The 17059-nt window shown below is 40.1% G+C and overlaps 1 protein-coding gene across 4 annotated transcripts in view; it reads right to left on the bottom strand.

The window, feature by feature from the left end:
• MTHFD2L (methylenetetrahydrofolate dehydrogenase (NADP+ dependent) 2 like) overlaps window positions 1-17059 on the bottom strand; it is a 108689-nt gene that overhangs the window by 47977 nt on the left and 43653 nt on the right. For all 4 annotated transcript variants that reach the window (XM_036336290.1, XM_036336263.1, XM_036336282.1 and 1 more), the window contains one exon: window positions 9445-9537. In XM_036336290.1, coding sequence (XP_036192183.1) covers window positions 9445-9537 — 93 coding nt within the window. The remainder of the gene's footprint in view (window positions 1-9444; window positions 9538-17059) is intronic.

Below are 17059 nucleotides of genomic sequence, written 5' to 3'. Positions count from 1 at the left end.
TCTCCAAGTTGTGGAACTTCAACTTTGCCCCGGTGCTCCTGCAATGGTCTCTCTGTAGATTTCCCAACCCGCATCCCACCAGCACAGCTCAACAGCAAGTTCTAAACAGCCCTGCCTTTCATAGGAAGGACACTTCTGGACAAGGCACAACAAAACGTCCAGTGGAACAGCATGGATTGTGCCCCTGCTCTGACAACTGCAGGTGAAAAAAATGGCAGCATTCTTGTCCACCATAAATTCACATATCGGTTGGTGCCAAGGTCATGCATCATGTGCTCCTATAAACGTGCTCCCTCATAAAGGCGCACAGGGAACCAGCTTGGAGTGAGGCAGAAGGAAAGTACCTGATCCTGACTTGCCCAGGCCCGAATGTGTTTAGTATCTATCTTCCTTGACAGCTCAGATACACAAGAAATAGCAAGATCGTGTTTTATTTTATCTAATTCCTTTTTATTTCAAACGCCCAACCTACCAGTAGGGAAAACCTTAAACCGCAGTCCTCTCTGGATTCCCCTTCATCTCCAGAATATGTACACAGTTCAAGAATGATCTGTCAGAAGCTTGTGGAGGTTGCTTTGGTTTGGAGGAGATGGGCTGTTGGGAGCCAGTGGGGCTGTCAGTTTGTCTGCCTGTTGTGGGTCCTGTGAGTACCAGGTCTCAGTCACCATCACCTTACCCTAAGGCAGTGATGGCGAACCTTTTGATCTCGGTGTGTTAGCATTTTGAAAAACCCTAACTTAACTCTAGTGCCGTGACACATATAGAAATTTTTTGATATTTGCAACCATAGTAAAACAAAGATTTATATTTTTGATATTTATTTTATATATTTAAATTCCATTTAACAAAGAAAAATCAACCAAAAAAATGAGTTCGCGTGTCACCTCTGACACGTGTGTCATAGGTTCGCCATCACTGCCCTAAGGGGTTCCCTGGCATCAGACCAGTGCTCTCAGGTAGAAGTATAAGCGATGCACAGATGTGAGTTTAAATCTTCTAGTAGTCATATTTTAAAACAAGAAAAAAATAAGAAAAAGTAATTTTAATCATGTACTTTTAAAAATCCAATATGGTAAAAATACTTTTTCAATCAGCGATTGTACTTCGTAGGTGTTTACCCAAATGAATTAAAAACTTATATCCACACAAAAACCTATAAATGGATGCTTATAGTAGTATTCAGACTCACCAAAACCTGGAAACAACCAACATATCCTTCAGGAACTGAATGGATAGATAAATTGTGGTACATCAGGCAATGAAATATTATTCTGTGATACAATAAATAAGCTATCAAGCCATGAAAAGACAGAGAGGAACCTCAAATGCATATTACTAAGTGAGAGAAGCCAATCTGAACAGGCTACATTCTGTGTGTTTGCAACTATTTGACATTCTTGAAAGAGCAAAACTACAGAGACAATAAAAAGATCAGTGGTTGCCCGGGTTTGGGGAGGACAGGATAAACAGGCGGAGCACAGGCGGTGTTTAGGGCAGTGAAACTCCTCTGTAGGATATTGTAATGGTGGATACATGTCACTATACATTGTCCAAGCTGATAAAATATACAGCACCAAGAATGAACCCTAATGCACACAATGGACTTGGATGATAATGATGTAAAAATGGGAGTTCATTCAAATGTCCCACTCTGGTGGGGATATTGAGAGTGAGTGAGACTGTGTATGTGTGAGGCAGGGGGTACATGGGAAATCTCTATCTTCCCCTCATTTTTTCTGGGAACCTAAAACCATTCTCAAAATAAGTCTATTCATTAAAGTTTTTTTTTAAAAGGAGAGGCAACAAGAGACTTGTCTGGGGACAATTGAATACAAAGCTGTTAGCAAAGGCTGTTATCATCCTGAGAAGCTACAAACCTTAAATAAAAACTAAGCTTGTATGAAGTGTTCATTTCTTAGATTAATTTATTTATGTTTATGATAATCAGTTAACTTTGATACTATATCTGTATCAAAGTAACCAAAATATATTCCTTTAGTTATATCAAAGTTGCAGCTTAATAATCAACTGATTTGTTATTTCTAAATTATTGTTTAAATATTCATGTCGTGGCCTAAGAAGGACTAACATATATTAGCATATCACTTACTGGAGTATTTACAATATGCTTGGGACTGTGCTATGCTCTTTACATGGACTGGCTGGCTTAGCAACCCTATGTTAGAGGTTATTATAATTCTTCACACTGAAGAGACTGAGGCTCAGAGAGATGGGATACTTGACCAAGGGTGCACAATTAACAATTGGCAGGGATGGGATTTAAATTCTGAAATACTTACTCTAGCAAGGTCTGTGTATTTACACCACTCCATACCATTGACAATAATTGACAAAATTAAGATAAATGGCAAATTTAGGAAGGCAGAAGGAATTCTAGTGGAGAAGCAGAGACTAACGGGGACAAGATGGAGAATGAGAAGAATATGGGGAAAACAATAGCATTAGTGAAACCATAAGGTGTGATGGCATTGGCTCAGGAAGCACCCAGAGCTGTAAAGGAATAAGTTCCACACCCAAGTGCTATGAGCTCTAAATGGTGACATGGACTATTTTCATGCCCCATCCCTTGGAACTTCTTAGTGTCCTGGCATCCTGAAAATTACTAATCCTGCTCAAAGGAAGAGGAAATACTGTACTGAGAACCTAGGATGATGTCTGATGGGTGTGTTTCTAAAACTTGAAAATATGATGGAAGAAGTGGTGAGAAGTAGTTGGTTGGTCACCTTGTATTTTATGAAGAGTAAGTATAAATATTCCCAATTACTCTACTGAACTGCCCATTTATCCTGTTTCCTATTACAGTGTCTGTCTTTAAAAGTGTTGCAGTAGGATGCTTGAGTTATGACTGTGAAGGTTCATTCATCATGCTGGAAGGGATGGCTTAGTGGACTAAATGTCAGCTTTCCCCAACTATGACACTATATCCAGAGGTTAATAATAATAGGCAAGTGGCATTGATTCAGCAGCTCATCTTCTGAATGAAGCTAGTTCCAAAAAGTTTACTCAGATGGGTGGAGGGTTCTTTAGACAATGTCTGGAAAAAAATTGCCAATCTTGCCTGGATAATGAAAATTCCTAGACCCTTTACAAATGTAGTATTTCCCCAGCATGAGATATGGAAGAACCAAAGGACTTTCTAATACAATCTTAGAATCTGTGCTCTCTTCTGGCCAGCAGTACCTTCTTTATCAGTAGCCTTACACAAGCCAATTTAGTCCTCCCCAAAACTAGAGTAGTCTCCTTTTATCCTCAGTTTCTTCACCTTCTGTGGTTTCAGTTACCTGTGGTCAACCTAGATCCAAAATGTTAATAAAAAAATCATAAATATATAATTCATAACTTTTAAATTGTGCACTGTTCTGAGTAATGGGATAAAACCGTGTGTCGCCCTGCTCTATTCAGCCTGGGATGTGAATCATTCCTTTGTCCAGTGTGTCCACTCTGTATACCCTCCCTGCCCTTAGTCACTTAGCAGTCATGTTAGTTATCACCTGTCACAGTAATGTAACGTTTGTGCTCAAGCTTTTACTTCATAATGTCTCAAAGCACCAGAGTAATCATGCTGGAAATTTGAATATGCTAAAGAGAAGCTATAAAATACAATAAAATATTGAAAGAGAGACAGGGAAGGAATGCGAGAGCACACAGTCACATAAGCTTTAGTTTATTATTAATTATTTTGTTAATATCTTACTGTGACTAACTTATAAATTAATGTTTATCATAAATATGTATGTATAAGAAAGACATAGGGCTCAGTACTACCTATGGCAGCGGTTCTCAACCTGTGGATAGCGACCCCTTTGACTGTCGAACGACCCTTTCACAGGGGTCGCCTAAGACCATCCTGCATATCAGATATTTACATTATGATTCATAACAGTAGCAACATTACAGTTATGAAGTAACAACAAAAATAATTTTATGGTTGGGTCACAACATGAGGAACTGTATTTAAAGGGCCAGAAGGTTGAGAACCACTGACCTATGGTATCAGGCATCCACTGGGGGTCCTAGAATATATCCCCACAGACAAGGGGTGGCAACTCCTTTATTCAACTGTTTAATACCCTCAATTTTAACTGTCTATAGTAGTCTCTTTCTTCACTCTTCTCATAGTTTCTTTTTTTAAAATATATTTTTATTGATTTCAGAGAGGAAGGGAGAGGGAGAAATAGAAACATCAATGATGATGGAGAAACACTGATAGGTTGCCTCCTGCACGCACCACACTGTGGATCAAGCTTGCAATCTGGACATGTGCCCTGACCAGGAACCTCCTGATTCGATGCTCAACCACTGAGCCACACTGGCCAGGCTAATTTCTTAATTTAACATTTATACTCAGATCAGTCTACTCCTCTACTTAATGATAGAAACTATTCTTTTATTTCAAAAAAATAATTCACTTAGATGGCTTTATCAATTACTTTACAATGACCAATAAATTTTAACACATTAAATGCCCAGTCAGTCACCGGTGACTGACACTATACTTTCCGTCCGGAAGACAAAACAGGCTGGGTGCTTAACATGTTAAACAAATTCATCTTTATAAAATTATATTCTTAAAAATTTATCAGCAAAGCAAGGTTTTAAAAGCCTATAGAATCTATTGTTATTCTTATTGTGTTCATGCAAACAATCAGACCAAATAGAAACTTAACATGATACAGTAAATATATTGGTCTTAATTTGGCTCTTTAATAAAAATGAGGGTGATTTTAGGGAGGGGGAATTATGTTTACATAGACTTTATAGTACACAGTTATGAATATTAGACTCACAGCTTTATTTTTCATTTATGATTTGAATTGGATACTAAATTAATCTTAAATATTTGGCTACAACCCTCCAAACTATTCTTTCTTTCCTTCCATCAGATCATTTGTCATAATTCTTGCTGTTCTAGCTTTTGTCCCAATAATAGTAAGATTTGTAGCACAGTTTGTCTCCATCCGGTAATAAGCCCTGCTTGTACTCAGGAAATACCACTCCTCAACACCATCACAATCTCCTTTTGTGGCCAGGCCTCATTGTCCCTAACAGAGAGCAAGGAGTTTTGGCTCTGAAGAAAAATGTTGCCCCTTTCAGCAGGAAGCAGCTATAGAAGAGACCTTACACCCTCTTTTCTCTGAAAGAATTCAGTGCCAAGATACTTGAGGGGGGAGAGGGGGAATGTTAGACAGAACCCAGAGCAAGAATGATGGACTAGGTACAGAAACTCACTAGGGCAGAAAGACCTAGATGCCTAGCAAGGGGCAAAACTGGGAAAACAAGAACCTCGCCCCCAGGGTAATCTATCTTCCCCTAGCATATCACTGGTCATGTGATTTGGACTCCAGATCTTTCATATCTCTAATCAGGCCATTTATACCCCCTGACCTTTTCCTCCCTAAAGATTAACATCTAGGCCTCAGTTGTATTTCAGCTTCCGGCCCAGAGAAGCAGCAAAACCAGACACGTGGTGCTGTGGCTGCCTCAGGACCAGCTTTTACCTCTCAAGTCATTCAGCTGGTTTCCTTGGGTATCTGATAATTTCACCCTCCCTTATAATAATGGTCACACTAAGGTGCTAGGTGATTGGTTTCTGATATGTGGCATAACTGTTTATTAAGAATAATTATTAACAAACAGAAAGAGGAGGGAAGCATTAGGCCTATAGGACAATACAATCCTTAGCAGCCATCTGTAAGCTTCCCACCACAGGAGAACAAAAGACCAAGAAAAACTCACTAGACAGCAGGAGTCAGACCATACAAGGAAAGGAAACTGTTCTGAAGGCTACTGATTGCACACCTGCATTCCATCCACATTCCAAGCCCACCAGCTCAGCCCCCAAACCCACTGATGACAAGTTTCCTGCCAGTGACTGCATATAAGGATGAAACTCTGGCTTCTGGGTGCTGTCATCATTGACCCAATGACCCCTTGGCTTGGTGCTATGCAGCCCTTCCTTTGGATACTCCAACCCCCATCCTTAAATAAATTTAATTTTTTTAAAAAAAAATTACCAGCTGAATTTGTAATAATTTGAAGAAGTATTTGTTCCAGTTGTCATCTCAAAATCAATGCAGCATACATTTATTGAGTACCCACAATGCATCAGGTACTGTTTTGAGCACCAGTAAAAAAAAATTCTGTCTCTGCAATTGTAAAGAGAAGGGTATAGACAACTTTAAACAACTAGAGCAGCGGTTCCCACCCTGTGGGTCGCAACCCCTTTGGGGGTCGAACGACCCTTTCATAGGGGTCGCCTAAGACCATCGGAAAACACATATATAATTACATATTGTTTTTGTGATTAATCACTATGCTTTAATTATGTTCAATTTGTAACAATGAAATTGGGGGTCACCACAACATGAGGAACTGTATTAAAGGGTCGTGGCATTAGGAAGGTTGAGAACCACTGAACTAGAGGCCTGGTGCACAAATTTTTGCATGGGTGGGGTCCTTTGGCCTGGCTGTTGATCAGGGCCAGCTGGGGGGAGGGACTGCAGGAGGTTGGCTATGGGAGTGCACTGACCACCAGGGGGCAGCTCCTGCATTGAGCATTGAGCACCTGCCCCCTGGTGGTCAGTGTGCACCATAGCTACCGGCCGGTCAGCCGGTCATAACGGTTGCTTAGGCATATATATATATATATATATATATATATATATATATATATGGCTTATATATTGCTTATATATATATTGCTATGTGTTATAACCATGGTACAGCAAAGTTCCTAGAAACAGATTATTTCTCTCTGGGAATGCAGAGGGGTATAGCTTTAAGTAGGAGCCTAGAGCCTTTTATTTCTAACAGCACAGTTTGACAGGATTTGGTTTTCAAATTTGAACTTCTATATTAGTCTACTTTTCAAATTTTGGTGAGATGCTTTAAAGGTAAGTCCTATATAGTTAAACCTATGAAAGTTTGAGAAACTGGAGAAGTGAGATTAATATGAACATAAGCTAATTTTAGTCAGGCACCAGAATCATCACATGCCATTTCCTCTTATACTTTTCTTCTGTAAACCCATTCCAAGGTTTCTTCACCACATTCTTTATTGTCATTTCAGACATTATCAATGTGCCTGATACATCACCCACTACTCCTCCTCTACTCCTAACTTTGAGATGGTACTGCTTCCATATATGCTGACATTCTAGTTATGACAATAATCAATACCTCTGCCATGAGGTCATTATATCCTTTTGTAATACCCACTGCTAATCGCATGTGTTTGTTTCCCACACAGAATGCATGATGTGGTTATTAATTATTAGTGGGTTGTTGTTGTTTTTTATGCCTTCCCTAAAATTCCACTATAATTTACCAATATCTACATATTTTATCCTCAAATTCTCCAGGTGATTATTAAGGAAGTAAAAATGTAGTAATCTTTAGTTATTTCTTACAAATTCTCAATTTTCTTCCCTGAAATTTCCCATTACACAGATGTTTATTTCCTAAGGATGATTGCAGGACTACATACAGAGCTGTATTCCAGAATTCAGCATACATGTGTATCTAGTTTGAGGCACTAGAGCTGGAATACAAAGCAAGGAACAATACCTGTTTGCACTGCCTTCACTCAAAATTGTCTTCCTTCCAGGATTAAGACTGTGCCTGGCCAACTGGCTGTCTAAAATAGCCTGCATACGGGACTGGCGCCCTCTGGTGGTAAGAGGATACCCTGAGTAGAATGTCTGAGATATAGAGCCTCAATACTGCTTCATCACCTAAAGACCTGGGTACCTCCAGACTCCTATTTTGTTAACTTTATGTAGAATTGGTCCCTTTTCCCTTTATTTTCCCCTTCCTTTCTTATTTTTTAACTCCTTTATCACAGTGCCAATACAGTGAGTCTATATGAGAAACTCAAGGATGATGACAGTGTTGGCATAATGACTTGTGACATAAAGTTTGATTTAGTCACAACAGAATATCAGTGGTTCTTGAAAGAGGATGGTAATTACCCATTTGTCATTTCTCATAATACGAAAAACATGAGTATGAATGCATACTGAGGGATTTTGCTCCAAATATGCATTCAATAAAGAAAACATGCATTCGATATTATAATTGATAAATGAGAACTAAGATCAACTGTGAAATATTCTTTATATATTGTTAACATCAGAATCAAATCAAATTTTAATGATAATGAACATTTCTTTTTGTCTAAAATTAGAGATTAGCAATAACGACCACTCAAATTCCTCTCTCCTCACCAAATTCTGGGTCTTGTGCGTGACTACAAGTGTTTCTAAGAAAAAGTCAATGTAATAGTTATCTTGCATGAATCTATCAGGTGCTGCAGCAGTATTTCACCTAATGTCTGTGGTCTGACAAAGTGCATTGCCTTTCTAAACATCCATCTTACTTCTGTCAATTGAGCTCAAACTCTTACGTTTGGTATACCCCCTGAATATAATTTTTTAGAAAAATAGGAACTGTAGTTAGAAGGTTATTGTTGATTCTAAAATGTGACTATTTCTATTTATATTCTATGAAGAGGCAAATTACTCCATCTAAAGTTATCACATATATATTTTGAGTTCCTATAAAGGGCCTATAGAATAAGAAACTGAATTAAATTCTGTTAAAGCTAATTTAAATTATCATTATTTTCCATTAAACGCAATTTATTATGAAACGTTTACTCTCCCTTCATAATTTGTAAATACTCAGCAATTCAACTGTAAAGTGTAGAAATTATCAATAATATCTAATTGATAAAATTAAAAGGGCTCTCATTCCAGCCTTGGATAAAGAACAGTCACAGTGTCTACACCGTAGAAATACTATGTGGCAAGAGTAAAGGGTAAAGGCAGAAGTAAAGGGTAGAATTATTTGGTATGTTCAAATGTAAAACAAATTAGGAAAAGCTAGACCCATTAAATGAAAGTATAATAACTGTTCTCTCTGTTTCTATTATTGTCTCTCTAAAGTCAAATCTTGACCCAGTGTAAGTAATCTTTTAAAAATGTATGCCAGACCATGTCAATCTCCTGATCTCAGCCATCATAGCTTATATGAAAGTTTTTACCATGGCCTACAAATTCCGACATGTACCAGCCATGGCTATCCCTTCAACAGCATTTCCTACCAGTCTCCCCATAATTCATTCATGTTTAGAAGCAATCATATTGTCAAAAGAATTGGCAAAGTGTACATCTGTTCTTGTGCTTAATATTTCATTCCAAAGGTTATTCAGGTTTTCTATAATGAAGTGACAAATGCTAACACAGGCACAGTGGACCAGTATGACCAATATGATGATTGCCAAGAGACAGAATCCAGTTGTCGGAAGTTAATCATACATATCTTAATTCTCTGAAGAAGTGGTTCTTACTGACATGCTGGCAATTAGGGCAGGAATTACTCTGCTGATGATACTCCACCAAGTAACACCCACTAAAGGCTTACCTGCAGCGACTATGATAATATCTGCCAGCTGAGTATGGATCTTCAGTTGTTCTTTGGGGGTATATCTGTGAGCTATTGTCACTGTTGCATCACCTGGAATGCAGAAGAATTCCATTAATGATTACTTAACTTATTCATAATTTATGAGTGCTCCAATTCTAGAGGAGTTTCAATTACATCCTAAGTGTGAAAAATTGCTTTGAAATAATTAAATCACTTTAAAAACAAAAGCTAGATATGAAAATATAGATGACCCATATCACTGTACCCTTCAACTGACCAGCGGAAAATCGAATAGCCCAAATGAGGGTATGTGCTGATCATATAGGACAGCTATAAGTAGGATCCTAGAAACCTAGCACTTGAAAGTTCTGAATTGACAAGTTAATACACAGTCACTCATTGGCTTGATAATAAAATTTATAAATACTGAAAACAGCAAGACAAGTGCACTAAAAATGGGGCAACATCTTGTAGCAGGACAGGTTAGAGATTAATTCTGCCTCATTTGGCAGGTACCACATTCATCTTGAGGAGGTGTCAAAAAAGGGTTCCTAAAAGAGGTAATAGACTTTGTTAGTTCTTAAAGCATGAGTAGTAGTACACCAATCAGGGAAGGGGGAAAAAAGGAATTCCAAGGCAAAAGAATGGTAAGGAAAAATGAACCAACTTTGAAATTATGTGTTTAAGAAGTGATGAAGAAGTCTAGGCTATAAGGGAAAGTATTCATACATGCTTTAACAAAGTGATGTATGAATAAGAGAGGTTAGCAGACTGCGGGATTTCAGTGCTTAAAGTGAGAGCCATTGAAGAGGAGTAAGAGGCAGTGATGATGGGTCAAAGGAACGACTCCCGATATGAACATGGCTGTGTGAGACAGTATTCTCTCTTTTCCCTTTCTGCATAACATACAACAAAAATGGCATAGTCTCTATTTTTAGGAAAACTAGAAGACATACCACAGGGAGAAAGACAGCAAAGAAATGGGCAGAATAACAAGACGTTCGGCAACAACAGATCTCTGAGAATGACTGCAAAAATATACTTCCTGAAGGTGAAGAGTTCACATGAAAATGCAAATATTTGTAGCAGATAAAATAGGAAGAAAGACTGGAGAAGTCTTCTGAGACCCAGTATAGTTCAACAGTAAGGAACACAAAGACTTACACAGGGAAGGATTTCAACAGGAAGGAAGTAGTTGAATTCTGTGAAGTGAAGGAGGAATCTGAAGGCTGCCCAGTACCTCCTTTACAACTACTAGCAGAAGTATCCTGCAAATAGCAGATCCAAGACATCCACCTCTTCAATAAGTAATTTACAAAAGCATTTGACAAAGCATTGAACGCATATCATATAAAGATCAGCCCAGGGGAATTTGAATGGTGACAGAACTGTTCAAGGTTCTATTGGTAGTTATATGACTATATGCATTTGTCTAAACTCGTGGAACTGTATACCTAAAAGAGTGAATTTTACTATATGCAGTTTTCTTAAGTAAATAAAAGGATAAATTTTAAAAGTGGCAGGCCCTATATAGGCCTAACCAATGGACACAGACAACAGGGGGGTGAGGGCATGAGTGGAGGGAATGGGGGTTAATATGGGGATAAGGACACATATGTAATAACTTAATCAATAAGGAAATTAAAAAAATAAAATAAAAGTGGCAGGCCCAAGAAAAAAAGCAAAATAAATAAATCCAATCAGAAAGAATATATGCACCCCTATGTTCATAGCAGTATTTTTTACAATAGCTAAGATCTGGAAACAGCCCAAATGCCCACCAGTACATGATTGGATAAAAAAGCTATGGTACATTTACACCATGGACTACTATGCAGCAATAAAAAATAAGGCTGTTTTACCCTTTGCAACAGCATGGAGGGACCTGGAGATTAATATGCTAAATGTAATAAGCCAGTCAGAGAAAGACAAATATCACATGACCTCATTTATATGTGATACCTAATGAACAAAATAAACTCACAAACAAAATAGGTCCGGAAGCATGGATGCATGGAACAGACTGAGGGAGTGGGGTATGGGAAACCAAATAACACGTGTTCCTGGTCATGAGAGCTAGCTATCCAGTGTTAAAATAAAATAAAAAATAATAATAAATAAAAATGGAGACTAACCTTGAAATTTCTCTGAGCAGGCAAAACCAGTTTAGTCATATAAGCAAAGTTTAACTTAACTTATTTAACAAGGTTAATTTGACCTGGATCATTTCTTGCTTATGCCTCTGAAAATCATAAACAAAATTTGAACTGTTTCCCAAGGTTCATATGAGATAACCATTGACCAATTCCCTATCATTTAAAAAAATTCTAATCCTATAACCAATCACTGTGAAGAATAAATAGTCCCTGCTTTCTCGCTAATATAAGCTGTCTTAGAACAATATACAGTACTCCTGAGCCTCATCCATATTTTGGTTTGAGGGCTCCTAGTTTGCAAACTATCTATTTGGTGTATAAACAATAAACTTTTACTGATTACTACTTCAGTGACTGATTATGTTTTGTCTGAACTTTTGATGCCTGCTAACTATATTCTCATTTAACCTGTCTTAATTGACATAGTGAAAACTCTTGTCATTCCTATTTCCAGTCCTGGTATCCCACTACTTTTCTTCAACAAATCCTCTGGCTTGCTGCACCTAATCCATTCTATCTCCTCAGCTTTTTCCATAGGTAACCAGTACTAGCAAGTTGCAACAGTTACTCCTTAGAATGGTGTGTATCTCTGACCCTCTGATGACTTTTTCCCCCTCACTCAGTTTCATGTCCTATTGCTCAGATGATAATAGCCTTGGCAAGAACCTAATATTTCTAAGCATTCCACAGACCCAGGTAAAAATTTATAAGCAGAGTCTTAAGCAACTTATTTGTTTCTGCAGTTTTGCATAAGTTATAGAGATCATGGTAGCCTAGAAAACTTCAAATACCTACTGTGCCTGCATCAGCAAATACAGCAAAATGGCAAACCCAGTAAGGGCTGGAATCTCATGTGTAGGGTTTCTTTTGTCACTTTCTCTAGATAAGGAAAAACTAAGTCATTCCCAACACATTAACTCACTCTATGGTCTGGTTTAAAGGGAAAAAAAATCATTGAGGAAAACTCAGTACCCATCAACAGAACAGCACTCAATGAGTCTTAAAATAATACTGCACTCTCTTGACTCTGAATTCCAGTTACTGCATGCTTTCTATCTCATCTTCAGCTGCTTTTTCTGGATTAAACTGTTTAAATTTTAGATATTGTTGCAGAACACTCAGGTCTAAGCCTTCTGTCCGAGTTTTAAATGGGGTAGGCTTTACTGTCTTTATCTGGTCAAGACCTGGCTGGTTTGACTTGCTGTTTAGCAGTCTTCCAGTTGTTTTCCAAACACTTTGGCCAATTGTTTCACTTTTAACTAGTCAAATACAGTTTCAAGCTCAGTCCTTTTGAACACCTATTGTTCCTTGGAGAGAAAGAGTTTTATGGACAACTGACTGAATCCTGACCATCAGTGTCTGTAGATATTTTAAAATCTGCCCCAGTTTTGGCCAAAAATTATTGAATTGAAATTGTGGATGCATTTATTCAACAAAGAAAATATACAAATGAGCATATATATATATATATATATATATATATATATACACACACACACACACACACACACACACACACTAGAGGCCCGGTACACGTGGGGTCCCTCGGCCTGGCCTGCAGGGATGAGTGGACCTCCACATTGCCACAGCCCAGCCTTACCAGCTCATCGGGCTCCAGCCTGCTGTCCACATCGATCCCACACAGCACAAAGTAGTGTGTGAAGCAGAAGGTGACTGGGGAGGAGCCTGAGTCTGGGCTGGACGCTGTGCCGCTCCTGCTCATCCTGGCCCCGCTGCACCTGCCGCAGCTGCCACTACTCAGGCATACAAAGGGAGTGTCCACAGGAGAGGCTCACACCACTGCAGCTACTCACCAGCCGTGAGCCCAGTGTCTGGAGCCCATCTGTCAGCTGAGCAGCACTCCCGCTGTGGGAGCTGCTGCATTGAGAGTCTGCCCCCTGGTGGTCAGTGCACATCATAGCTACCAGCCAGTCATCCCGTCACTTAGGCTTTTATAGCCTATCTAATAATCCTATCTAATAATAGACAAACATGGTAATTGACCGTACCTTCTCTATGCCTCCCACTGGCCAATCAGCACAATAGGCAAATTAACCACCAACAAAGATGGCGGCTAATTTGCATACTGCAGGCAGGGCGGGACAGCGCGAGCCGCCGGCGCGCCCCCATCCAGGGCAGGCCGGCCACAGAAGCCCCAGCAGCCGGCCTTGCCTTGCGGCCCGGGACCCGCCGCCGCAGGTCCAGGATGGCAAGGCAAGGCCCGTCCCCAGAAACCCCAGCTACTTTAAAAATAGAACGATCTCCTTTTGAACCAATCTGTTTAGATTCAGGATTAGTAAAACAGTATGAAACTAATGAAATACAGTGATAGGAATTAGGAAGTGTGACACTGATGGTTCTGGGCATGTGAAGGGTGAGGGACAGAAGGGTACACATGGGTCTTCTCTTCAGTTCTGCCGGAAAGATGAGCTTCGAGGGCCCAAGCTGCTCCATGCCCAGAGGAGGTGGGTGTGGTCAGTGGCTCTATTTCAGAACTTCCTGCCAAGCAGAGACCTTACCCGACCCACAGGAACCTTTTTACTCCAGAAAACAGAAACAGCCAGTTCCCAATGGGCATGGGAAAACCAGTGTCCCTTCCTGTGCACAGCGTCCTGATGGGGTGACAGGGGAGGTGGGCGAGCGGAGCAGTGCAGAGTTGTTAGGCAGCTGGAGTGGGAGTGGTACGGCCATGAAATATCCATAGTCCTGGCTGTGCCCATAGCCTGGGCTTCTCCTCCAGGCCCTGGTTGAGGGATTAGGGCTGATTCTCTCAGGAAGGGAATATTCCATGGGTGGAAGATTTACAGGCTCAGGGTGGGCCGTGTGTTAGTTTGGGGCAAATCCCTCAGCATTCCTGCTGCCAAGCCCTCAAAGGAATGAGGCAGAGGCACCCCTCACCCCCAAGACCCCTTTGTGGACATTTTAGCATCTATGTGAATTTTAATCCCTTCAGGGAGACTTTCTATCCTGCAGTCCCATGCCACCCCACTGTTGCTGTTTTTTTGCTGGCTGGGTCGAGCATCAAGGGGAAGGGGGCTTATACTCACTGAAAGACTACTGATCCTACCAGGAAACCAACCTATTTCCTGTACTGTTGTAAATATCATACCCTTTATATCCTGTATATTGGCTTCTTTTAAATAAAGTGAAATGTCTTAGAAAAAAAGAAAAAAAAAAGGCAAGGCAGGGCGGGACCCAGAAGACCCAGAAGCCGCCTGATATGGTAGTAACTCTATCAGTAAGCACTCTGAAAGTCAGTGGCATAAATGCACCAATTAAAGGACAGATTATGAGGGTGAATCAAAAACAAAACCCACTTTAAATATAAAGACACATATAGATTAAAAGTAAATGAATTAAGCTTCAGTCTGTTTTGCTCAGTGGATAGAGCATTAGCCCGTGGACTGAAGGGTCCCAGGTTCGATTCCAGTCAAGGGCATGTACCTCAGTTGCTGGCTTGATCCCCAGTCCCTATCAGAGCATGTGCAGGAGGCAACCAATCAATGTGTCTCTCGCTTTCCCTTCACTCTCTCTAAAATTCAATGGAAAAATATCCTTGGATGAAGATTAACAAAAACAAAGTAAATGGATTAAGTAACATTAAAGAGATTAAAAGAAAAATATATTCCAAATTTTGTTAGTTGTATAATGGTTATGTTTAAATTATTAACACCTAAGAAATTGGGTGAAGGGTACATATAATATGCTGTAGTACAACAGGGGTCCTCAAACTTTTTAAACAGGGGGCCAGTTCACTGTCCCTCAGACCGTTGGAGGGCTGGACTATAGTTTTAAAAAAAACTATGAACAAATTCCTATGCACACTGCACATATCTTATTTTGAAGTAAAAAAACAAAACGGGAACCAATACAATATTTGTATTGCATGTGGCCCGCGGGCCATAGTTTGAGGACCCCTGCTGTAGTATTCTATAGTTTTTTTACATGTATGAGATTATTTCAAATTAAAATATTTAAAAATTAAAAATTAATAAAATATTAATTGAAATGTATCTGCATTACATGAAAAATCTCCTAATTGCTTCTAGCATAATTTATTAAATTGCGCTAAAATATACAAGGGTTCAATTAAAAAATATCTTAATTCTAAATGATATAATAGAAAATATATAATAGTGCAGTTATAAGCACTTATCTGAAAATACAAATTTAAAGAAGTGAATTTAAAGAAGGGATTAGCCAAAGAAAATATATGCACAACCCATGGACACAGACAACAGGATGGTGATGGCCAGACAGAAGTGGGGGGCAAGAACTGGGTAGAGGGGGCAAAAGGGGGGAAATAGGGACATCCTATATAATAATAATAATAATAATAATAATAATAATAATAATAAAAGGCTAATATGCACATTGACTGAATGGCAGAATGACCAGTTGCTATGATGCGTACTGGCCACCAGGGGGCAGATGCTCAATGCAGGAGCTGCCCCCTGGTGGTCAGTGCACTTCCATATAGGGAGTTCCACTCAGCTGGAAGCTGGCTCATGGCTGGCCAGCACAGTGGTGGTGGCAGGAGCCTCTCCCACCTCCGTGGCAGCACTAAGAATGTCCAACTAACTGTTTAGACCTGATCCCTTGGGGGCCTAAGCCTTTAGGCGGACATCCCCGAGGGCTCCCTGGCTGCTAGAAGGATGTCTGACTGCAAGCTTAGGCCTGATCCCCTGCGGAGTGGGCCGAAGTCAACAGGTGGACATCCCCCAAGGGGTCCTGGACTGTGAATGGGCGCAGGCTGGGCTGAGGAACCCCCCCCCCTCCCGAGTGCACAAATTTTTGTGGTTTGGACTCTAGTAATAACAATAAAAGGCTAATATGCACATTGACTGAACAGCAGAATGACTGGTTGCTATGATGTGCACTGGCCACCATGGGGCAGATGCTCAATGCAGGAGCTGCCCCCTGGTGGTCAGTGCACTTCCATATGGGGAGTGCCACTCAGCCAGAAGCTGGCTCATGGCTGGCTAGTGCAGTGGTGGTGGCAGGAGTCTCTCCCACCTCTGTGGCAGCACAAAGAATGTCCAACTAACGGTTTAGACCCAATCCCTTGGGGGCCTAAGCCTTTAGTCGGACATCCCCCAAGGGCTCCCTGGCTGCCAGAAGGATATCTGACTGCAAGCTTAGGCCTGATCCCCCGGGGAGTGGGCCTAAGTCGACAGTTGGACATCCCCCAAGGGGTCCTGGACTGCAAATGGGCGCAGGCCGTGCTGAGGACCTCCCCCCCCCCCACCCAGTGCACAAATTTTTGTGCACTGGGCCTCTAGTATGTAGATAATAAAATTGTACATAGTAATAAGTGCAAAGAAGAAAAGAATGCAGAGTAAGTGAATAGAGTAATAACATGGATGATATTTTAATAAAGTGTTCAGGGACATTTGAACAGAAATTCAAAAGAAGTGAGCAAACAAACTATGTAAATAACTTAAAAAAGAGCATCC

Source organism: Myotis myotis, unplaced genomic scaffold, assembly GCF_014108235.1.
Source record: "Myotis myotis isolate mMyoMyo1 unplaced genomic scaffold, mMyoMyo1.p scaffold_m19_p_1, whole genome shotgun sequence".
NCBI classification, from domain to species: Eukaryota; Metazoa; Chordata; class Mammalia; order Chiroptera; family Vespertilionidae; genus Myotis; species Myotis myotis.
The sequence above is the reverse complement of the archived record's forward strand: the minus strand, read 5'-3'. Positions and strand labels throughout refer to the sequence as shown.